The sequence below is a fragment of the Stegodyphus dumicola genome, chromosome 7 (genome assembly GCF_044657685.1).
Source record: "Stegodyphus dumicola isolate Sdum_Otavi_A_Nest chromosome 7, ASM4465768v1".
NCBI lineage: Eukaryota > Metazoa > Arthropoda > Arachnida > Araneae > Eresidae > Stegodyphus > Stegodyphus dumicola.
The window spans coordinates 21,681,461-21,706,594 of NC_140774.1; the positions used below are offsets into that span (position 1 = coordinate 21,681,461).

The window sequence follows — 25,134 nt, forward strand, 5'->3', positions numbered from 1 at the left end:
CCTATCTTAGTTGACATTTGAGCTAGCAACCTAAACACTCTTCCCACTGTTTGGCGCCTATCACCCATGTTGCCGAATGCAATTTCAGGAACCTTGCCAAGTGCTGGCTATCTTAGTATTCCCAAAAGGGGTACCTAGAGCCATCGAATTTTGAATACGATAGTTTTCCACTTGAAAATGGCCACATGGAAGCTTAAATTTTTAATTTTTAATTTGTTTTCTTCTTCTTCAATGGCCAGACAGCCCAAGATGGCCCTTGCCTTCCTCAGAGTCAAATTCCAAGCTCTTCCATCCTCAGCCATGGACATCCAGTTAGTTAAGATACAATAACATGCCGAACAAATATTAATTTAGAAGTGAAACAACAAAAATCAGCGTTTGACTTCTAAATTAAATCTAATTAGTTATTTTTTAAATTCTTATGCCTGTTTCCAAACAGTCAAGCCACCTAAGTTTAGGTCTCCCTCTTTTTCGGGTGCTGAATGGTCTGGCCGAGATCTTTTTAGTTGCACGATTTTCATCCATTCAGCACATTTAATTCTCTGAATCCTTATATATTTTACTATATCTAGTTCTTTAAAAGATTTAGAGTTCAGAGTTAGTTCTTCTCCTCCAGATTATTGTTACATTTTATGCCATCAAAAATATTTCTCAAAATTTTTCTTTCAAAGACAGAAGTCATACTTTTAGCTTTTTCTGTCATTGGCCAGGTCTCAGCAGAGTATGTAAGAGTGGGTCTGATTAAGCTTTTGTAAATTAGAATCTTTGTTTTTCTGCTAGTGAAGTTAGACTTCAAGTAAATTTGTTTTATTATCTATGTTATATTTTGTAAAACTGTAACAAATTTTTGATTTAAAAAGCTGCATATATATCTTTATTTTCACGTGAAACCATATTGAAGGATTTCAAAATTTACTGTAAGTAGAATTTGAACAACCGAACAGCTTCAAACCACAAAACATACTAAATACAAATTGCGCAATCCATGAGCTAACTACATTCACGCATCGCAAGCTTCAATCGAGATAAATCATATTACTGCGACTCCCGCCTTTAAGCTACAGTGGTGATAAATCGTAGTACTACGACTCCCGCCTTTAAGCTATAGTCAAGATAAATCATAGTACTACAACTCCCACTTTTAATGTGTTAATATATTGTTATTTTTTAAAATTTCTTGATGTTTGAATATGCTGGTTATTTACTTCCATATTTTTCAGACATGAGAAGCTTGAGGAAACAATGAAAGAGGAAGGATTAAGTGAAGAACAAGTAAGATTGAATGCAAAATTTCATACATGCATTTATTAGGAATTATTTTCTGTTTAATACATGTGTAACTAACAAGTCTGCATCAAAGAGAGTCAATCGCAGATTTCGCCTTGCACATGCTGTTGTTGTCCTATTCATGTGGCAATCTGTCTTCCTTTTAAAAACTAAAAGAAAAACAGCATTTCAGATTCAAGTTTGGCTTACAAATTTTGATCTGTAAAATTGGATCAGTTAGGAAGTGCAAAATTATGAAATGCAAACTTTTGCATTGGCTAAATGCCATATTTCTGATGAATTGCAACATTTTCTTTTTTATCAGGCAGGATTCCTTACAAGGAAAACAAAAATTCACTTTCAAAAGGGAGAAGTTGGCACTGAATTGCTGTGTGCATGCACATACCAGGATAGCCACGTAAATGCATTTGAGTGATGTTGTAGATTGCCTATTTTGATGATATGGACTTTTCATATAGACACTATCATTTCGACTTTTCATAAGGCAGATAAAGTACTGACTCAAGTCCTAAAATTTCTATGATTAAATGCTAAACAAAAGAACAAGGAAGAAATTATATTAACTTTGTCCTAAAAACTGCAAGTTTCTATCAAACATTGACTGTTGTTTAGGTAACAAAAACAAAAATTTGAAAAAAAAAAAAAAAAAAAAAAAAAAATGATTGATATTGTATTGCAGTGGTACTTTCCAAAATATAAGTCATGATGCAACAGTGGTTTGGTAGATAATTTTTGGCAAGTCATAAAAGATTTTTACTTTGTCTCGTTATGTAACTACTAATCATTTAATTAATTTTAACTAATTGTTTGTAATGATATATTTATTATTATTTCATCATTGCATTATTTTCTTCGAGTGTATCTTCATTTTTCCCCACCAAGTTACTGGTAAGTCGCAGCAACTTGTGGGATGTGAATTTGGAAAAAAAAGAAAGTGATTATTCTCAAAGGAAATTGAGAATGTCCGTAAAGATCACCCCCTTTTTTTTCAGCTTCAGATGTCTTGCATTTATTTCCTAATGTCTCGTGGAGTTTTCTTAGCTGTTAATAAAGTATTTTCTTCCTCCTTTCCACATGCCGTGGTGTAATGGTAGCACTCTGGGCGTGTAATCGAGAGGCCCAGGTTTGAGTCCTGCCGAGGACATTGCTCATTTTTCACATCTCCAGCATAATAATAATATATATTACAGCCTGCTCCGCCTCTCATTGGGCACTACAGGTCGATACTAATCATTCTGGTTGTTGCGTTTTCATTTAGCTGCTCTATCTTTTCAGCATACTTTATTAAACCTTAATTACATCTAACTGGTTACAATACTGAACTGGTTACAACATCTAGATAATAAGTTTATAGACATAAAGCTGTTAATATTAAGAATAAAGAATGGATAACTATTTACATATGTACAGTTTTGGCAAGCTGCCAATTACAATCACCTGGTATGGTATATCACCTGGTTTGTGACCTGGTATCAACTATTACATAAATTGTCTTGGTGTTCATTGATGTATTTAAGGATGACTCCATCGCCTCTCTGTCCGTAATAATCTTTGAAGATCTTTTCCAAAGTTGCGATCTGACCCAAGGTCGTGTAGTGGCATTGTCGGAGGTCATTAGTAGCTGGGCATGACAAGAGAAAGTGACATGCGTTGGCTTTGGCTCCACAGGTGCAACTCAGACTTCGGTTGAAGAATCTTTCAAAGTAGCTGGGGAAGCGTCCATGGTTTGTCAAGCCTTGGAGTAGATAGAAGTCGGATTTCAGTCTTTTCAGAGAGACGTCTTTGTAGATCTGGTAGTTGAATTGGCCTGTGTCGGCTGAGTTCCATCTATTCTACCAGTGATCTAATAGGATTGTCTGGATCTTGGTTTTGGTTGACTCTTTGGAAAGGGAGACCTGTCATTGTACATCAATTGGCAGCGCAATCTGCGACTTCATTACCGGTTGTGCCTTGATGGCCTCTTATCCATCGTAGAAAGATCTTGTTTGAGTCTCCTAGTGTTGCTAAGACTTCTTTGATGGTCGATATATGGAGTGGAATCGGGCCTGTCTTGTTTAGGCTTTGAAGTACAGTCATACTATCCGTGTAAAAGTAGATATCTTCGTTTTGAATTGCCCTGCCCATAGGGTGGCATCCTTGAGAGCTCTTGATTCAGCTTGATATACTGTTGCATGGTCACTTAGTCTCTTGGCCACTAGGTGTAGCGGTTCGTTATTGTAGTAGGCGACAAAGGTCGTACCGACTCTATTCTCCATTTTTGAGCAGTCTGTGTAAATTTCAAGTGAGTGACCAGTGGGCGATGTTTTGGACCATTGAGTTGTTTTAATCTTTTCCGGGTGCCTAGAGTGGGTATGAGTCCTTGGCTCGATGGTAAGATTACCCAACTCTGTATTGAGAATATTACTTAGCTCTTTGTGATGCACTAGTTTATATGTACACTGCTCAAAAAAAAAAAAAAAAAAAAATGGGACAGTCCTATATCTCCCGATCTACTGGGACGATTGACAAAATTCAAATTGCGTTCTTCGTGTCTCGAAAGCGCGACTTGGGATGTATATTAGATTTATATATAGCACTATTCTAACATAGGTATTTTGACACAAAATCGGACTTTTTCTGAAATGACATACCAATTTTTTTACATATTTCGATTCTACGACTCAAATTACGCTTAAATATGAAATTTTGTAAAATTTGGAGCGAAATTTAAGGAGAAATTCACAAATTTATGTTGGCACTTTTTTGTCAGTTTGCGCCAAGATCACTTGGCGAACTTCTTAATATATGGCAACCTAGTTTCCTTTCCTGTGAGAGGAAAAAAAGTCACCATCGTTCCTTTTTTCCAAATAATATTCTTTATATTATATTTTTAATTATAACTTATTATTTTAAGTAATTTTTTCTTTTTCGAATTTCATTTTAATTGTTTAAGTTGCATTTTTTTTTTTTTTTTTTTTTTTTTTGAATAACTGTTTTAAAAATTTCTATTTACCTATTCGAACTGCGTAAATAAAGGTGCAGCGTTTATTTTTTTTCAAATAGTTTTCTTTATATATATTTTTGTCATAGTTATTATTTTAGGTAATTTTTAAATTCTTATACTTTTATTTTAATTGTTTGTGTTGCATTGTCTCTTAAGATAATTATTTTAAAATTTTCTATTTATTCCTTCGAACTGAGCATTTTAAATATATTTATTAATATAAATTTTCCAGAATTTGATTTTATTTATTTGAATCGAGTTTCTTTCGGAGGAATACTTTGTAACCCAGGTTACGATGCGTTTGAAAACTGCATATGTTAAAAGAGAAAATACAGCAAAGCACAGTTAACACACCTTTTTTAAGATTTTTGCTAAACGACAAAGAAATAAAACAGTCCAGCAGGGTTTATTCTGTACCACCGAGTGACCCAATTCTTATAGTGGCTGAAACAATCTAAATCACATAAAAGATCATGTTTTTTTATACAATCTATAACGCGAGAGAAAAATTAGCTTCTTAAAACATTTTTTCTAAGAGGATTAATATAAAAGGTTATATATATATATATTTTTTTTTAAAGCTGGGACTTGAACCAAACTGTCAAACTTTTAAAGTTTAATTTACATGGTGGTTATAATTAAAATTCCAATTTGAAATGGTCATAAAAGGAAAACTACCTTGCCAAATGTTATCAAACTTGGGAATCGTGTGAAGAAGGTTATGGGAATTCATTTTCCGTTGGGAAAAAAAAAAAAAAAAAAAAAAAAAAAGAGTTCAAAAACTCACCACCAGGGTAAAAATGGCGCTGTATACAATATTGTTAAATGAAATAAGACACGGAAACGTCAGTTTAAAATGTGTTTAATATTTTCCGAAACATGTTACAAAGCATGTCCAATGTAGCATCCAGCATTTTCCGAAACAAGTTAAATACTGTTACAGCATTCTCAACAGCAGCTCTTAGCATATCAGGAGGAATGTTATCAGTGTATCACATTTTTCATTTCTGCCAAATTGTTTAGATTATCACCATAAACAGTGCTTTTGAGATAACCCCATAGACAAAAGTCACGGAGGTTGAGGTCTGGTGGGAAGAGGGGAAGTGTTGGCCTATAAGACGTTCATTCGTGAAATGTTGCCAAAGTAAACTGTGTGACACTCATTAGGTGGGGCCCAGCCCTGCATAAAAATCGTAGTATCTAAAATGCCACGTTACTGCAGTTCATGTATCACGAAACATTTTAACATTGTCTCTTAAGTGAGCTGCAATCACAGTGGTCCAGCTGTCAACTGCTCTTCAGAGAAAAATGGTTCAGTTATGAAACTAGCTATCATTCCACAACATCTGGTATGGAATGACTGCTATGCAATCGAATGCAGTAGGAGAATGCAATGGAACTAAATAGATAACATGAGGGATTTATTTGTCCCAAATAGATTAAAAGCGTTTTGAATCAGTATCTTCAATTTTTAGTGCCGAATTCAGGCTTCAAAAATTACAAATTAGCGATCTGTAAGAAAACGATTTCCAAATTGTACGCACTCGTGCGAGTGATTTGCGATCTCACATTTTCTAATCGCTAATTCGTGGTTTTGACGGACGAATTTCTCACTTACACAGATGGCGCACTCGACTTTTATCGAATTAAACGCCTTTAAGTGGTAATTTACCTACTTCAAAGTTTCTTAAGGGTATACAACATATTAAACCCGTGTAACAAAAGGTTAAGTTAGATTCCGAGCCATATTTCGTTTAACAATATTGCATACAGCGCCATTTTCCCACAGGTGGTGAGGTTTCGAACTTCCTTTTTTTCGCGGAAAATAAATTTCCATGATCTCCTTTACACGATTACCAAGTTTGATAACATTTGATCCAGTAGTTTTCCTTTTATGACCGTTTCAATGTGGAACTTTAATTATAACCACTCTGTATATTATTAAATTTTAATTTGAAGCTATGCATTATATGAATACCATGCGTAAATTTTTCGCTTTTATGGAAAAATAAAGAATTGAAGCAAATATACTTAGGATAATGTACCAAAACTGAAAAAAAATTTCCGCTCTCTTCGAAAATAAAATATTGAAACTTCGACGTGATTGGGTTATCAAAATATTTAATTTGACTTATCTTCTAAGTCCTAGTTCCGAAAACAATTCCGTCAAAAATTCCGAATTACTTAAGCTGAAGTAAAAGATTTAGTATATATTCACTGTATGTTAATAAAGTAATCAGAGTGTAATAAAAATAGACTATAGAATTTACGCTGATGCAAGTTTTTGTCTGAATGCACATGTAATGGAAGAGAAGGCTTGTAGAGATCTGTTTTTAACATGCCTCGAAAAGTAGATGTCATACTCCTTTTGTCTCTTCAATGTCAAAAAACTTTCCTTTGAGAGACAACTTTAGTTTTTGGGAAAGAAAAAAAATCACAAGAAGACAAATTTGAAGAACATGCAGGACGATTGAGTACACATACTTATTTTCAGAACACAAGCGGTTCTCCGACTGGTTATTGAATAATGAAAAGATGCATTGTCATGCAATACAAAACATTTGGAATACGTTTTCAGTCAGATTAAAAGTCATCTGCTTAATTCACAGCCATTTACAAGTCAACTACTCGGGCAATTGCAGAATCGTTTTGATCCTAAGCTTGTAAGACAAACCTAATATCACTGGATTTAAACACTTCTTTAATCTTCCGAGAACGTTCCTTCTTTAGCTCATATTCCAAGCATATTAAGTGAATACAATTATTGCAAAAGAAATTGAATATTCATTTGCACTATGGCTTGGTAGTTTACTAACCAGTTAAAAAAACCTAAATTCTGCTTTTTGTGTCTAAGAATACAACAATGTTTTAAATATTTACAAATAAAATATTAAATTGGAGATTTAATTGGAGCCTCACCAGTTGCTTAGCATTTGAAGATTGTTAAATACTAATTGTTTGTTGCGAAGTCTAACCCAGGCTGCATGGTTGGTTTTCGTAGTTTCTAGGTTCTCTTTACAAAGGTTCTCTATGAAAGCATCTTAATCAAATAGCTGCCATGTTCTTTCTATGTTCAAATAACCAACTAACCTAGTTTAAGCCCGATTTCCAAGTTAAGTTACTAGCAAAACCCGAATACTCATTAAAAATCATGTAGCTTGCCAATCGGCAGTAACATGAAAGATACACCGCCAATAATTGAATTGCTGTTACGGTACTCTGTTTCTAAACTTAGATGGCCGTTCCTTAATTAAATAGCCCACCAGCGGCCGAGCGGTAAAGACGCTGAACATTGGTAGTTCGGTCCGAGGTTCGAATCCCGCGAACGGGCTGGCTGCATGGGCATTTTCGTGGTTTTCCCCATGTGTAACGTATATACGAGCCAGTTTACCTTAGAAAGTCCTCCACGAAGGCATCCCTCCCTTTAGGCAGATAGCCCCCGTGTGCTTTGCCATAATTAAATAATCCAATCTAATCCTTAATTAAATATAATTGATTTGTAACTTCTACTTGAACTGACGGTAAGAATTGAAGTACAAATAAATAATATCATGTGCAATCTTGATTAATATAAAATTACAAATATTTGCATAGAAAAATATTTGCATTGAGACAGAAAGTGTTTTGAAATATTTGCAGTTACTTTATAAGAAGGATTTATTAATAACCATAATAATTACTTATTATATTACTGATGATTAGGATTCAGTTCTTGACAATTACATTCTAAATTAGAATTTTAAGGATATAATTAAAATACGCTACGCACAAAAATACATTTTAGGATAAAAAATGAGTTGATTTTTTATGTTTCAAAACGTCTTAAATTCATTTAATAAACATCGTATCCTCATTGTTAATTGAATCCAGAATGTTGGGTGTCGTTTATATAATTATTCTTACTTGTCCACAGAATCTGCTGACTTATCCAGCCATTAAGTAGCTGCAGATCATTTCTACATAATCATTGAACTTCCATTAATTCAGTCTCTAGAGGGTTGTATGTTTATATCATAATTTGACTTTTATAAAAATGATTATTCTAAATCTTATGTGTCTATAAAAATATACTATGCTTTAAAAATGTGGATGATAATATCAGCCGCTCTTTCAGCCACTTCAAAAGCAACAGTTTGTTTAGAAATAAATTATGCGGTTAATGTCATAAAATTCAAATAAATATCAAACGAAAATTCTCAGTTTTAGACAATTTGATTTAAACGAAGTAAAGTAGCAGACGATAAAACGCCGAAGGTAAAAATTTACTCAAAAATTTACTTACAAAAATTTACTATTATTATTTTTTTTAAAGGAAGATAGAGAGAAATTAAAAAAAAAAAATAGTTAAAAATTTGAATAATATCATCTATAATTTAAAAAAATAGCTTTTCATATAGTATTAATAAATATTCATTACGCTACATTGAGGGAAAAAATGTCATATAATTCATTCTCCGTAAAATTTTACTTGAAATTCAAGGTTAAAAATAGCTGTGGCAATTCACTGTAACAAAAATCCATAAACCACATTTGGCGTTGTTATCGCTCAAAAAAAAAAGATGTCAAATTTCAAAACACGAAAATATGTAAATTCATGTATATCTTAGAAAATTTTGAATAAAAAAGTCTAATTTTTTGCAGGTATGCTTAGAAATACACCTACTTTAAGATGATGGTAAAAATTTTATAGGTTATAATTCAAAATTTTTTTCGAAAAATTTATAAAAACTATTTAAAAATAGAAATTTAAAAAATAGAACACAATAAATAGGTAAATTTTATTTGGAATGAAGCTAAATTTTGAAATGTGAAAGGAAAAATCAAAAAAGTTTAATAAAAAAAGAGATATTAATAAATATTTTCCAAATTCAATTAACATTGAGGAGCTAATATTTTAAAAACTACTCGTACGATTTTTACAAAATTTGGTATTCTGGCATAATTTGAGTCGTAGAATTGAAATATGTAAAAAAATTGGTATGTTATTTCAGAAAAAGTCCGATTTTGTGTCAAAATATCTATGCTATATATAAATCTAATATATATCCTAAGTCGCGCTTTCGAGACATGAAGAACGCAATTTGAATTTCGTGAATCGCCCTAGTAGAACGGGAGATATAGCACTGTCCCTTTTTTTTTTTTTTTTTTTTTTTTTTTTTTTTTTTTTGAGCAGTGTACATTTTTCTCCTTCTGCTTTCAGGTCTAGAGGCAGGGTTCCTGCTAACACCTGGAGAGCAATTGTTGGCGCCATGGTGAAAACTTTTGTAAGCTTTAATAATACAATGCGTTGGATATGCAGGAGCTTTTGGTTTACTCTTGTAGTGCCTGTCATCCATATTGGACAGCCATATAAGATCATTCTTTCTGTGCCTCTGATATATAGATCTTTTAGTAGTCTTCCCTTCAGGTTCCATTCTGCATCTATTATTCTAATTCAGAAGTCGAACAACAAAAATCAGTGTTATATTTACAGTGCTGATTTTTGTTGTTTGACTTCTGAATTAGTATTTATTCGGCGTGTTATTGTGTCTTAATCTATTATTCTGTTCAAGTTATTTAAGAGGACACTTGTTTTGTCTCGGATAGCTGTGAGGTGGGGTATCCACGTTAGCTTTTTGTCTATTAGGAACCTTAATATTTTAGGGTGTCTTGCCTTCGTAGGGAATGCCCATCCCACTTAATTCTTGGCAGGCTGCTGATGAGTTTGTTACCTTTAGGCACGATTAACATCTTCGTTTTATCCACGCTAAATCTTAACTTGTGGGAATGGCTCCACTTGGTTATGATTTGTAATGCCCTGTGAGCTTTTCTTTCTGTTCTTGTGTGGTATTCGCTACCACGTTCCACAGTATGGGACCGAGATTGGAACCCTGCGGTGCTCCTTTATTGTAGGACTTTGTTATCCTGGTGCCATCTCTTTGATATGTGACTTTCCTCTTATTTAGATAACTGCAGATTAGCTTGTATAGATTCTTCGGGCAAATCAATCTGATTAGTTGATCTTTTATGGTTGGCCACCACAGCTGATTAAACGCTGAGGCAACATCCAGCGAGATTATGCATGTATGCATATTATTATCTTTATTCTTTTCTATTATTTTGACTACGTTTTCCATGGTGTCTATTATGCTCTTTCCCTTTGTGAAACCGTATTGGTTCTGGTTCAAGTGATGTTTTGATACTAGATGGTAGGTCAATCATTGCGTGATGAGCTTATCTAATATTTTGCCCCATGCCGAGAGCAGGCAGATGGGACGATATGCATTAGGCATTGTCCTATCCTTACTCTCTTTGTGGAACAAGACTAGTTCGGTTTCTTTCCAGCATTTCGGAAAGTATCCTTTCTTGAGACAGGCATTAAAGAGATCTGCCATGTGCTTCACTAGATGTAGTTCTTCTACGAAATCGATGTTTAAGTTGTCTAAGCCTGGGGCTTTGCTTCTCTTTGTGGAGTCTATCACTTTTCTAATTTCGTCTTTTGTAAAGGGAAAATTGTTCTCCGTTTTTGGCAGTTGCTGCGAGCGTTGCCTTATGAGTCCATGACTTTTGTTGTCTTGATCTTCTAGGTCTTCTGGAAAATGGAACGAAACTATCTCTGAGATGGTTTCTTCAATGCTTGAGGTCAGCGAACCGTCAGCTTTTCTTATAGCACTTAGCTTTAGTGGGCCTAGGCTCTTGCCTTTGGCTATTTCGTAGTAGGTGCCAAAGGGAGATGAAATCTGGAGTTTATCCCAGAAGGCCTCCCAGGTGGATCTTTTGGCCTGGAAGAGGGCTTCTCTATATGCCGCTTGTTCTCCCTTTTAAATTTTTCTGTTTATCCGGCAGTATTCTGCGGGAGTTCTTTGAAATCTTCTCCGAGGGCTCGAATCTTTTTCCTGAGTATGGTAAGGTGCATATTCCACCACGGGTTACTTTTTGGGTGGGAAGTCGCGTTCTTGTTTCTTTTTGCGGCTTCGTAAGTATCTTTCAGAAGCTGTGTGGTATCTTGGATATATCTATCTATATCTTGTATTGAGTCTAGTTTAGGATTGTTGTCATAGTTTTGGGAAAGACTTGTTCAGAATTTTAGCCAATCTGTGTGCTTCATCTGCATTCTGTTAAAAGTTCTTATCTTGAACGTAACTTCTTCTGTATCATAAGTGATGTAATTGTGGTCACTTAGATTTGCGTCTTCTAGAACTTGCCAGTTTTCTAATTTTAATTTGCCGTTACTTCTGATTAAGGTGACATCTATCCAGGAGTTGCCCCTGGCCCCTGCGAAGGTGGGGTGGCTGTCTGGTTTGTTGACTATCGTTAAGTTAGTGGCTGCCGCGCATTCTACAATCTTTAATCTTCTTGGATCAGGTGAAGTTGGACCCCAGATTGGGTGCTTTCCATTTAGGTCTCCCGCTATAACTATTGGGATTTGGTTGTTTACATGGAGAAATTGCTCTAATTCTAAAAGTACTGCAACGATGTCTTGATTTGGAGAACTGTATGCTGATATGATGATAAATGGATTTTCCGAATCGACCTTAACTACTACAAACATTTCTTGACTTATTAACTCTAGTGCTGGGATGTTTTGAGACAATTATTGCGGTTTTGGCATAGCTTTGCACGTAGAATTTCTTAAAGTTCAACGGGAATCTTCGTAATTGGTTCTCTCTTAAGTAGGGTTCCTGTATGCATGCTATTGCCATTTTATCGTCTTTTTCAAGGTAGTCTCTCAGGTACATCATAGCACCCCTAGAGTGCTGTAGATTAGTTTGTAATACTGTTATATTAACCATAATTTATTCTTTGTTTTAGTTTGGTTAACTCCTTCTGGTAGCATGCACATTTATTGTCTCTACTACTGTTCTCTGTGCTGAGCTGCATGTTAAATTTCTCATTTAAGTACGTACAGTTAATATACTTCTGGTTTTTCGCGGTGCAGTCTTTTTGTTGGTGCTCTTCTGAGCCACATTTCGTACATTTCATCTGAGCGTTGCAGTTCTTGGCCAAGTGATTAAATCCTAGGCACTTGTAGCACTGTGAGACCTTTATATATTCCCTCAGGCTGTTCTTAGTCCATTGTACATTTAGCTTCTTTGTTCTCATTACTATTTTGAATGTGTCTCGGTCTATAGAGAGGACTCAGTTCGTGCCGAACCTGCCATTCATCGAGAAAAGGATATCATATTCTGCATTTTCTAATGCCTGATTTTGTGTCTTTAACTTCTCTTTAAGCTCCTCCTTATCTAGGTTTATGTCTACATTGTAGATAATGATATTTGGGTTGATTTTCTGGGGTCGTTTTGTCTTGACCAAATCTTTCAGCTTTTTGTTCTCCCTGATAGCTTCTTCTAAGATTTCTAATTCTTTCTTCTCACTGACCTGGATATTTTCTGGGGTCGTTTTGTCTCGACCAAATCTTTCAGCTTTTTGTTCTCCCTGATAACTTCTTCTAAGATTTCTAATTCTTACTTTTCACTGACCTGGATCAGGACTCCGCCCTTTTTGACTCTCTTTACTGTTTTGATTCCTACCTTTAGCTCGGCGGGATTTATGCTTTTTGTGATTTTCTCCTTGACTTGTTCTGAAGTCATCTCCTTTTTGGGGTACACTATTGTTATGTGTTCCTGCTCCTTTCTTGGTCTACTTCTAGAAAGAACTCTGGATGTTGATCGTCCTCTTTTGGCTACGTTGGCGTAGGTCTGCTTTTCACTGGCTATAACTCCTCTGATATAGTCCTCGATGCATTCGGTCTGTTCTAATTGACCCTCTAGCCTAGCAATAATCTGGTTTTTCCTAGTTACGATATTTAGTTTTGACAAATAGCTCTTTAATACACTTAGCTGGTTTTTTGCTAATTTCATATTGTGTTAGGATGCCTAGTAAATCATCCATATATCCAAGTTCCTCCTGCACACAATCATCATTAGAAGATTGCTCTTCTGGTGTCATCCTATCTGTCTCGTCCCTAACTGTTATTCGAGTCTTCGTCGCCGGACCCTCCTTTTGCTCTTCAAAGGTTTCTGCCCGACTTTCCAGCCCGGTGTCTTTTCGACGTGCCATCTTGCCTTGGCTTGTAATTGGGCGCAAGATAGTGTGTAGGGGTTGTGCTCCTAACTAAGAGACCGCTTCATGAACCTTTAAAGGGCCCAACTAACGCAGTGGCTGCTTTTCACAAGTCCGGTACCCTGGGGTTCTCACCGGACCTGCTACTTGGCGAGTGGAATTATGTTACACCTTCTTTCGAGGGAGCCCCCAGACCACGGCAAGGTCTTGGTGGATGATGATTCTTCACCACCAAGATTTGGCGAATGGGTATCTTAGTCACCAGTCTCCCTTTAAAAGGGGGAGTAGGTATTTTCTCCATCCTTTCTGCATGCCTTCGTGATGCGAAAATTCTGGAAAAAGTGGTTAAACTGTCATTAAAAGAAGTTTTAGAGAACAAGTGAAATTACTTTTGCTGTATCACATAGGATACTGATATTTTTTTTTTCTCTTCCCCAATGGCACGTAGAAGTAGTCATAGACTTTGGTCACTACTTAGGTCAGAAGTGATGTTTACTATGGAGGTACCTAATAAGTGAGCCACCATTGCCTCATGAAGGGATGCATAATTTACATCCATGCCTTCTCTGGGAATCGAACCCAGGCCTTCGGCAGTTGGAGTCACTAACTGCTTTCGCATCTGAGTAGCACTGTTACCTGATACTGATATTGTAATTGGTATAAGAGTAAGTTACGTATATTAATAATGGATGTTCATAGCTGCTTTCTCAGTTTTTCATCACATCTGATTTCCTGGTAGATTATCGAATCTCCTGGTTTTTAATTTTTATCCTTCACTGAAGAAGGTGCTGTCCAGCGATATATGAAATTTATGTAGTTAATGACACTTAAATTGCACAAATTCCATTCTCCCACCCCTAGTGATTTTCAACATAATTTTTCTTATTAGCTTTTATTTGAATGATTGTTAGACATTTTATAAAGATTCAAACTTTGTTTAAACAGTTGATATTTGTATTTAACTTTGTCTTGCATCATAAATGGTACATTACTATTCTTAAGCATCCAAAAATGATACTTATATATTAATGCATTTTCATATGCATTCTTTTTATTGTATCCCCAATTTTTATAGACAAATTGTGATATTTCTGTCTTAAACTCAATTTTAAAATATGGGCTTGTGGAGTTTATCAGCAATGGAAGAAACTGCAGTAAAATTTTTAGAGGAATACAGAATTTTGCCATGAAATGTCTAAAGATAATAATGAGAGAATGCACTTGGTGTCACCAAGGTTTGTGGATGCCCAGTTTCTGCAATTCTCTGATTTTTTTTAAATCAAAAGCAGAATGCCGTGTATTTGAGAAGAACAGCACAAAAAAATTTCAGGAAGATTTTTAGAAGAATGGTAATGTTTTATTTTTTAATGCATAACGTAATCTTTATTTTATAGCCAAAATATTTATTTGAAACTTTGAAGTGTGTTTTCTTTTCATACATAGACAATGTATGCTCACTTACAATAATTATCAATAGTTTGGGAATCAAAAAAAAAAAAAAAAAAAAAAAAAAAAAAAAAACCAGCTCACCTAATAAGTAACTGGCAGAAATCACCAAATTGCACCAAGGTGGTTGCATTAATTCGTAAGTACCACAAATAATTCAAAACAGCCAATGAATTACCAACAAATAATAATATCTGATGTCTGGCAATGCTCACAGACTCATTTCAGATAAGACACAACAAAATAAACTATAATATTTATGCTCATTGCTAAAACAGTTACTTGATGTACAGGTCTAACATTCTAACATGTTAATTCTTATCTCAAAATTTTGCTTTATTGTACAGTGTGCTGTTAAATTGAAAGCCAAAAATTCAGGATTCTCATAAAATCCCATATTTTAAAATTGAGTTTGACAAAAATATCACAATTTGCCAATAAAAATTGGGGATACAAAAAAAAAAAAAAAAAAAAAAAAAAAAAGAATGCATATGAAAATTGATATACAGGTCTAACATTCTAACATGTTAATTCTAATCTCAAAATTTCGTCTCTTTGTACAGTGTGTTGTTAAATTGAAAGCCAAAAATTCAGGAAAGTATTTTAATTTTTCCAAAGTATTAAAACTTTCATGTGTTTAAATCTTAGTAATGCATATGTGTACTAATGGAGCAAAAGGATTAACAAAGGAAATGCGACCCCTTATACTTCCTGAGTCGTGTCACAGTTTATTATGTATGGAATATGAGGTGATGACTTATCCTTAAAATCATCATCAGAGATACATGCTATTTGTGTATGTTTGCAGCCTAGCAGGAGGATGGGGAGAGAAATAAAATTTGATGGAATTCAGATTGAAACACTACATTAGAGTTTGTTAAGGTGTTTTATGCTCTGACAGTTTACCGATCTGCTCGTAGCCTCATTCCTATTAAGGTAGCTTTTTTTTTTTTTTAAACTTTCTTATTAAACTGATCTTTCTTTGCACTTACGCCACATAAAATTCAATAGTGAAATAACAAAAAAATTTTAAATCAGCTTATAACTGGAATCCCTGATACAATGTTAAGTATTGCACTTTAATTTTTCTGTCTTAATTTATAATATCAATGTTCAGTTTTCTTAGTAAGATGAGTTATACAGTTTGTTTTTAGCAATATATTATTTTTGTCTTTATTTATTAAACATCCTTTTTTCTTTGCTTACACCACATAAAATTCAACAGCAAAATAATTAAAAACAGTGTATCTGTATAATTCCTGGTAGTTTTAAGTGCTGTGATATATTTTGTAATATTTGCTATATTATTTCTTTAATATTAATTACATAGTGATAACAGTGACCTTTTGTTTGAAAGTGATTTGGCACAAAAAGTAATACACGAAAAGAGACTAATAGCATCTGTGGTGCTACAAACATATTTCTCAACTTCGGTTTATTGTTAGAAAGAATGTTTAATGCAACAACAGATAATGTTTTATTGCTGAAAAAATTGTTGGTGTTATTAATGTCCGAGAAAATCTGAACCATGATAACCGAAAAGTACCAATTTTCTGTCACAAAATGAAATACTTTCAGTAATTTTTATTCTAATCACAGGATATTTTAAAGCATAAGTTTTATATACCTATAATTATGCTTCTCATTATGGTAGAAACATGAAGAGCTCAATCTTGATATACATTGAATCATACCTGTATATATTTATCATATTTTGATATTGCTTTTCATTTATTATTAGCTGAAGTGCCCAGCATTGTCTGCCTTTATGCAGAGTGAAGAGGTTTTTATTTGGAGGGTAGTTTTTTAAAAATCTCATGTAGACTGATTTCCTTCGTAATTTGATTCAAGGGGAATCGTGAAAAATTTCAGCAAGATCGAATAAAACTGTAGAACAGTGTGGAACTAATGCAGCACCATGTAACAGTTTAAATAAGAGCTAGTACAGTCAAAAGTCTTTAATCCGGACTCGTCGGGACTTCGGCGATTCCGGATTACAGATCATCAGTTTAAATCTGGTAAGATGGCATGCAGAAATTATAAAATTAAAAATATGAAACCGTAATTTATAAAATAATGAGCAATTATGATCTAAAGGGTATCAAAATTTACAAAAAAAGAAGCTTAATATTTATTTGCTTACTTTATTAAACATTTCTTTTAACACGCGCATGCGTAAAGCATACATTACGCATAGCCGAAATTAGAAAATTGCGACCAGAAAACTATTTGATTTGTATTCGTGATATTTATAATGACGAGGAATTTGATTTAAATCATATCAAAGACGGAGTACATCGAGATGAAATACTACATTTAGTAAGGAATTATAAGCCGAATAAAATAAAAACATCTGCCCTGAAGATAACGATAGCGCTGACAGATCAACTTCCAGTTCATTGCGCCCCCCCCCCCCCCGCCCAGAGCAGTGTAAAATTGATAAACAGATTTCGGAACGGTTAGATAAACAAAGGATATGCCTTTATCCATTTTTTGTAGCAATTCCCCTTTTTGTTTGATGGACATCAAAACATACTTTCGTTTTCTAGATCCTTTGGGAGCTCCAGCATCGGAAATTCTATTTGACATAATCGAAAGTTCAAGCTTACTTTTATAAAATTGCTCTAAGAGTCTGCAAAAAATAATAAGCCGAATCCAAATCGAAGATTAAGGAACAACGCAATCATCAATATTAACTGAAATAGATAATTAGATAATTTTAGCTTATACCGTCCCTTCTACATTAAACGCGCACGCAGACACATATGCGCAGTCGTAAAGGCGCACGCGTAAACGCCTATGCGCATGCGTCAACTCGGCGCGTGCGCAAATAGATTTTAGCTTTGAGGTCCGGATTATAGATAATTCTGGATTATGGGTGTCCGAATTAACGACTTTTGACTGTATTTGCTTTCTTATCTGTTATGTTTTTTCGAAATGAGCTTTTATCGTATGAGAAATCAAGAAAATCGTTATCTACTTTGACTGATTTCTTGACGATTTTCAAAGTATTTGCAAAATCTGATAGAGAGTGCACTTAAATTCTGCTTTAAAAGTTGTATGCTATTCTAAAGAGTAAATGAACATGCATCATCTAACAGTTTTAATAAGAACTGATAGTTGGAATGCAGCAGTGGCCACTTGAACCTAAGATAGGTAACATGAGTGCAGTGTTCTAATATAAACACCCTAAGTGTTGACATGTGTGCAAAATTTTATCATACTGCTTATAAATCACTTAGTTTGTCAATTAATAAAAGAATAAATTTTAAAGAAAAGGTAAGTACGTAGCTTATTTGGAAACTAAGTACCGTTTCATTCTAGTGCCGTCGCAGCACTGTGGTAGGCGTCCTGCGCATGCGCACTAGTCTTTCTTGTTCACTGACTTTCAATTGTCGCCATTTTGGTTGCTCTATGTTGTGTTTTCAGTTTGCTGTGCACATTCAAAATGTTTAAGACAATTAGTTCTCCCGCTGACTGTGAGATTCGAGCCGTGATTAAATTTTTGAACGCGAGGAATGTTAAACCGGCCGAAATTTATCGTCAAGTGACAGAAGTTTACGGTGAATACGCGATAAGTGATGGAATGGTGAGAAAGTGGGTAAGAATGTTTAATGCAGGTAGAACAAATGTCCACACCGAGGCTTCTGTTGTCACTGATGATTTGGTAAGGAAAGTTGATGAAGCAATTCATGAGAACAGACGCTTCACAATGACAACTCTTTCAGAGGCATTTCCACAAATTTCATGTACTGTTTTGTTCGAAATTGTGTCTGACTGCTTGAATTATTGAAAACTGTGTTCCGGATGGGTTCCAAAAATGCTCACTGATGTTCACAAAACAAAGCGACTTGGTAGTGCCCTGACATTTCTCACGCGGTACAATGATGAGGGAGAAAACTTTTTAAACTAAATTGTGACAGGTGATGAAACTTGGGTGTGTCATTTCACACCAGAATTGAAACAACAATCGATGGAGTGGAGACACACTCGTTCTCCGAAAAAACAAAAGTTCAAAGTGACAATGTCGTCACAAAAAATCATGTGCACTGTCTTCTGGGATAGGAAAGGCGTTTTGCTTACTGAATTTCTTCCCAGAGGTGAAATCATTAATGCGGCACAATATTGTGAGACTTTAACAAAACTAAGGCATGGCATTCAAAACAAACGAAGAGAAATGCTCAGTAAAGGAATTGTGTTGCTCCATGACAATGCTCGGCCCCGTACTGCTGGTGTCTCTCAATCATTAATTCGACAGTTTCATTGGGAGCAGTTCGATCACCTGTCGTACAGCCCGGACTTGGTGCTGTCCGACTATCACTTGTTCCTGCACATGAAGTGCGAGTTTGGTGGCAAGCGCTTTGGTTCTGACAATGAAACGAAAAATGCTGTGGAGTCGTGGTTATCGAAATTGGTGGTGGGAAGTTTCTTTGATGATGGTATACAAAAACTGGTCACCCGCTATGACAAGTGTTTGATCATTGGCGGAAACTATGTTGAAAAATAGTTTAAGACATGTATTTTCATGTAAAAATAAAAGTGGATTCAAAAAAATTGTTTTACTATTTTTTTTTTTTTTTTCAAAACGATACTTAGTTTCCAAATACGCCTCGTATCTTATCTTCTGACCGATAATGCACCAGGTGCGTGGAAGATAAAAATAATTTAATTTAGACAATGACAACACATTTTTCTTAAATTCATGAGTTTGTTTATTAAGATATATTTGTCTTTAAGATAAATATATATTTAAGGTACTTAACTTTTTCCCAGGTGGCAATAAGCTTCTTTTGTATTGCCGAGTTTTCTGTTTAAATTTGAAAAATAAATATCTTGTACTTTAGTGGCAATACAAAGTTTTCATTCTGTCAAAAATTCCTTAAATTTGCACAAAATGTATATACATAAAGCATGTGGACCCCATGGAGTGGTTTTTGCAAAAAATTTTATGCAGAGAATGCTATCCTTTTAATTTCAAGATCAAGAGTACCAAATTTCATCAAGATTGGAATAGAAATGCAAATTTGTATGATTACAGACACAGATATATTCTTCTTTATCTGTATAGATTTCTTTTTATTACTTTGATATTCTAAAAAATTTCCAACTTCAAATTTCCTTCAGAAACAAGAGAAACGCAATCAGCATGCTCTCAAAGAAACAGAATTTTTGCGGTTGAAGCGCTCAAGACTGGGAGTGGAAGATTTTGAGCCTCTCAAAGTCATCGGTCGCGGTGCATTCGGAGAGGTCAGGTTGGTCCAGAAAAAGGATACTGGTCACGTCTATGCAATGAAAATTCTTCGTAAGGCAGACATGCTGGAAAAAGAACAGGTGACTTAAATTGGGAATAGTGATTCATAAATTTTATTTTAGAAATATTTGTTTAGGTATAAAGTTTTATTTTCACATCGAGAAATTTTTTATGCCATATGTTTATACCAAATTTGTAGGTGGCTCACGTTCGAGCAGAAAGAGATGTGCTTGTGGAAGCAGATCACCAGTGGGTAGTAAAAATGTATTATAGCTTTCAAGATGCAATGAATCTGTACCTTATAATGGAATTTTTACCTGGTGGTATGTTTTTTTATGTATGTTGTCTTATGTATGTTATCATATATAAATAAGTTATTTTATACATTAATATAATTTAATTAAATTATCTCTCTCTATATATATATATATAAATGTATGTGTGTATATCTATATATATATACACACACACACATATGTACATGAGGGCTGTCTAAAAAGTATCCAACCTTTGGCCGGGAAAATATATTACCTATACTCCACACACTTAGCCCATTGATCCTTCCACTGCTGGAAACACTTCTAAAAGCTTCTAAAAGCTTCTTTTGGAATGTTCTACTTCTTTGCCATTGCATTCTGCATTATAGCTTCTCTGCTTTCAAAACAGGATTCTTTCAGTGTCATCTTTAATTTTAAAAACAATCAGAAGTTGTAAAGAGGTTAGTGAATGACTGGAATTCCATGTTTCGCTAAGAAAGTCTTAACCAAGTGCGATGAAATATGCGGAAGTATTGTCATGATGCAGCTGTGAGTATTTTGCTGTCAGAGGTCTGTTTTTGTGCCAATCTGCATCATAGATTTGGCAGAGAACTTATTGATAACACTCTTTTGTCATTGTTTGTCCTCCCATTGCATATTTGTGATGTGCAATTCTACTGATATCAAAGGACACATTTAGCATCATCACCTTGGTTTTGCTTCGCAACTGTCGCCTTTTGTTGGCCTTGGGAACTTAAGATACTTTCATTGTAGTGACTGTGCTTTTGTTTTCCAGGTCATTCCCATACACGTATAACTTATTCTCCAGTTGAGAAACTCAGAATCAGTGCTGGTAATGTTTTGCAGGTTCTGTTCAACTTCAAGACGGAGTTTTTTTCTCTACCGCCAACAGCAGCTACACAAATTTTACAGTCACTTTACGCATGTTGAAATCAGTGTGCAAAATTCCAGGTGCAGAATTTTTACTGATCCCAACCTCTTTGACTATCTCTCATATGGTCAAACGAGATCTCCCTTTACTAGATTTTCCACTCTGCATTTTACAGCTACATTTTGAGCAGTTAGTTGCCTACTAGAACGCTACTCACTCTCCACTGATGTATGGCCATTTTTGAATTGGTTGAACTGCTCTTTAACTTATGTTACTCCTATAGTGCCATATTCAAACACTTGCTAAATCATACAGTTTGTTTTACTTTGAGAACTGCCAAGCTTTTGACAAAATATCTTCAACTCATTCAGTCATTTTGAGAGAAATAAATTATACGACTTGTAAAACAGCACCTTACCCAGCGTATCAAAGAGCACATTCAGAATGTGGAGAAAGAATTCAGGCTTGTATCCTTGCACTAAGTGCAGTGTAACTACTGATCTCGTAGCTTCACTACTGTGTGCAGAAAAATTCAGGTATTGATATTTTTTAGACAGATCTCATATTCTGCCTTAAAATTAATTTTGAGGCATCTTTTTTAGAGGGTTCTCTGTCAACTTCCATGAGAGAAATGTAAAATAGTTAGGGAAATTAGGTGAAATGTAAACTTCTTTCATGAAAGTTAAGGAAAATATATTTTTTCCCCTCTATCAGTTGAATTTTTTTTTAATGTAAAATCATTCTTGTCAAATAAAAAAAAAGTTTTAAAAAATAAGTAATAAATAAAAAGAAAGAAAAGAAATGTGCCCATCTTATAAAAAATGCAGATGAAAGCTTTTCTTGAAAGTGTTTTAAAATTTTGAAAAATTGAATTTCAATCTTGTTCTTAAATTTTTGCCATATGTTTAATAGTTGCTAAAATAGTGTTTTCATTTATTTTAGGAGATATGATGACCTTACTTATGAAAAAGGACACTCTGTCTGAAGACTGCACACAATTCTACATAGCTGAAACTGCATTGGCAATCGATTCCATTCACAAACTTGGTTTCATTCACAGAGATATTAAACCTGATAATTTACTCTTAGATGCTAAGGTTAGTTTTTTTCATTTAAAAATAAATGGAAGAATAGAGGCAAAGAGGGAAGCTATTGATTTAAAAGTATTACCTCAGATCTAATTAAATTAAAATCACAAACTTTTTAAATGTTGTGTTTAACAAGAAACAATTGCTGCTTCGAAACTACTCTGATAATAGCCCTCAAGTCGCCAAATATTTTTGGCGAGAAACTTCACGCTGCCATATTACTATCTAAATTTTTTGTCTACATTTCGAACTTTAAGCCTAAAATGTCTCCAAAAAAATCCAAAACAAAAACAAAAAATTTAGATAGCAAAAACGTAAAGTTTCTAACCAAAAATATTTGACAAGAATCCATGTACACAGCGACATGTTTTAACTTAAAAAAAAAAAAAACTACGAATGGCACAATGTAGGCAACGAACAAATCTATGAATTACGTATAGCTCGCTTTAATAAATTAACATAACAACAATAAATTTCAAAGAATACTATGTGCACAGCATCGTGTTTAAACTTAAAAAAACATCTACGAATTGCACAGTTTAGGCAACGAGCGAATCTACGAACTACGCACACCTCGCTTTAATAAATTAACATAACAATAAATTTTAAAGAATACCATGTACACAGCATCCTGTTTAAACTTAAAAAACATCTACAAATTGCACAATTTAGGCAAGGAACGACTCTACGATCTACGCACACCTCGCTTTAATAAAATAACATAACAATAAATTTCAAATAATACCATGTACACAGCGTTCTGTTTCAACTTTAAAAGACATCTACGAATTGCACAATCTAGACACTAAACAACAAAATAAACTAAATTAAATTTAAAACAATTAAAAAAACAACAATAACGACAAAAATTCATACTAAAGAACCAATGAACATAACATTCTACAAAATAAGAACAAGAATAAAATAAAATGCACTTACCATGAATTAATGCTTTTTCAAACAGCAAAAATACCAATTTCATACCAACTTTAACATGCCGCCACGTAATCACTATCGTATTTACATGACAGCCAGGCACACTATCCAGAAAATTCATACTATGGTTCACAAATAAATAAAATCACAAATCCGTACTTCTATCACGCATAGCCATTAAAAATAATCTCCCAGACACTCTTTCCATACCTCCAAATACCCATTACCCCTCAACAGGATGGCCACAATGATATTTCCTTTTGCCGAACTTCAATTCAACAACTTCTACCATTTTATCTTTCCCTCCCATCTTCTCAGACACAGACGCGAATCAATGAGCTCCAGTGAAAGATTTTTAAACGTCAACAGGGTTGCAATAGAACACGCAATTGCACCAAAAACCATCGCAGAACACATATCCCAACATTTGGTGAAATTAGGGCGTATATCAGAGTTGTACCGTTGCTTCATTTGCCTTTTAAATAGAAGTTATTTTAAAATTAATACATATAAAATGAAAGGCTAGAAAATTTTAAAAAGATTAAGGAGGAAAAAACTAAGAAAGGAGGATGTTTTTCTAATTTATGTAAATTTTTATGAAAAGTAATTCAAGAAATGAAATAACAAGATTAATATACTAATCAGTTGTTTTCTGGGCATAATTTCCTAACTTTTACTGCATTTATCTCATCAGGAACGTCAATTTGAAAATTCTTTTCATCTAAAAGCTAGTCTTACGGCTTTTACACCAGGGACTACTATGTGCATGTTCTGTAATGCTATTCTTTAGGATGATATTTTGAATATTTCTTAATGAAGAAACTAACTGTATGATTGTATCTGATCTTTTATTGTTGTTTCTGTGCAATTATTTCTTCCATATTTCCATACTAAGTTTTTAAACTATTCTGCTACACGCTGTATATTGATTGTCTTTTTATTGCATAATTTAAAGGTTGTAAATTACACCTACCAAATAAGTATCTAGATGTTTCAATCAGAACCCTACATTTCACTCCATCCTATTAATAATATACCAATATAAAAATAAATACTGCCATAGTAGAATTATTTTAATTATATGTAGATAAAAATATTAGTGTTTTCAAATCTTAATTCATAATTATTTCATTAATATATTTGATTGTATAACTGTCATTAATATGAATTCTAATATAATAATAATTATAGTTGATTATAGTAATTTTATGGTAATAAATTATTATACTTTTATCTTTGAACTGTTAATACTCACTGAAAACAAAATTCTTAATATTAGTTCTTAATAAATTAATTTCTACAATATAATTTAGCCCCCCTTCAAATATGTATAATAATGCATAAAGATTTTAGTGTAAAATTCTAAAAGAGTCCTGCTGTATGTAATTCTGGACGATTCTTAGTAATTTTTTCAGAATCCCAGCCAAGGTTACATTTGCTACAGTTGAACTATAATGCACATTCTTTAAAGTGATAGATCTCGTATTACATTATATTGAATTTTGCTTCATATAAGTTAATGATTAGCTACATTTAAATACTTATGAAAACACAATAATCAGTGTAAATTTCAGTTTGTCATGTGTTAAATTGCATGATATATGTGTAAATTTCCCCTCTAGGGTCATATAAAATTGTCAGATTTTGGATTATGTACTGGGCTGAAGAAATCTCATCGGACTGAATTCTACAGAGATCTATCTCAAGCAAAGCCCAGTGACTTTAGTATGTATTTTGACAGAAATGGTAATTATTGTTCTGATGGGATTTTATTTTATGATTTTGCTTTAATTTTATTTGCTGTTTATTTATTATTTATTGCTATGTGTAGGAACGGTATATTTGAAAGTATTTATAAATGTGTTTGCAACTTAAATTGTAATTCAGAAGTCAAACAACAAAATTCTGCATTATATTTTCAAATTTTCACAGGACTAGTTTTGATAGTTTTA

General features: G+C 33.9%; 2 protein-coding genes across 5 annotated transcripts in view; both read left to right on the top strand.

The window, feature by feature from the left end:
* The window catches only part of LOC146996120 (uncharacterized), a 408,015-nt gene that overhangs the window by 95,145 nt on the left and 287,736 nt on the right, over positions 1–25,134 (top strand). The gene's annotated exons all lie outside the window — the stretch shown is intronic.
* Positions 1–25,134, top strand: part of trc (Serine/threonine-protein kinase tricornered) — a 62,861-nt gene that overhangs the window by 8,092 nt on the left and 29,635 nt on the right. For 2 of the 3 annotated variants that reach the window (XM_085819963.1, XM_085819965.1), the window contains exons 3-7: positions 1,221–1,272; positions 19,883–20,089; positions 20,209–20,332; positions 22,101–22,255; positions 24,805–24,928. In XM_085819963.1, coding sequence (XP_085676089.1) covers positions 1,221–1,272; positions 19,883–20,089; positions 20,209–20,332; positions 22,101–22,255; positions 24,805–24,928 — 662 coding nt within the window. The remainder of the gene's footprint in view (positions 1–1,220; positions 1,273–19,882; positions 20,090–20,208; positions 20,333–22,100; positions 22,256–24,804; positions 24,929–25,134) is intronic. The other variant, XM_085819966.1, reaches the window with a different exon arrangement.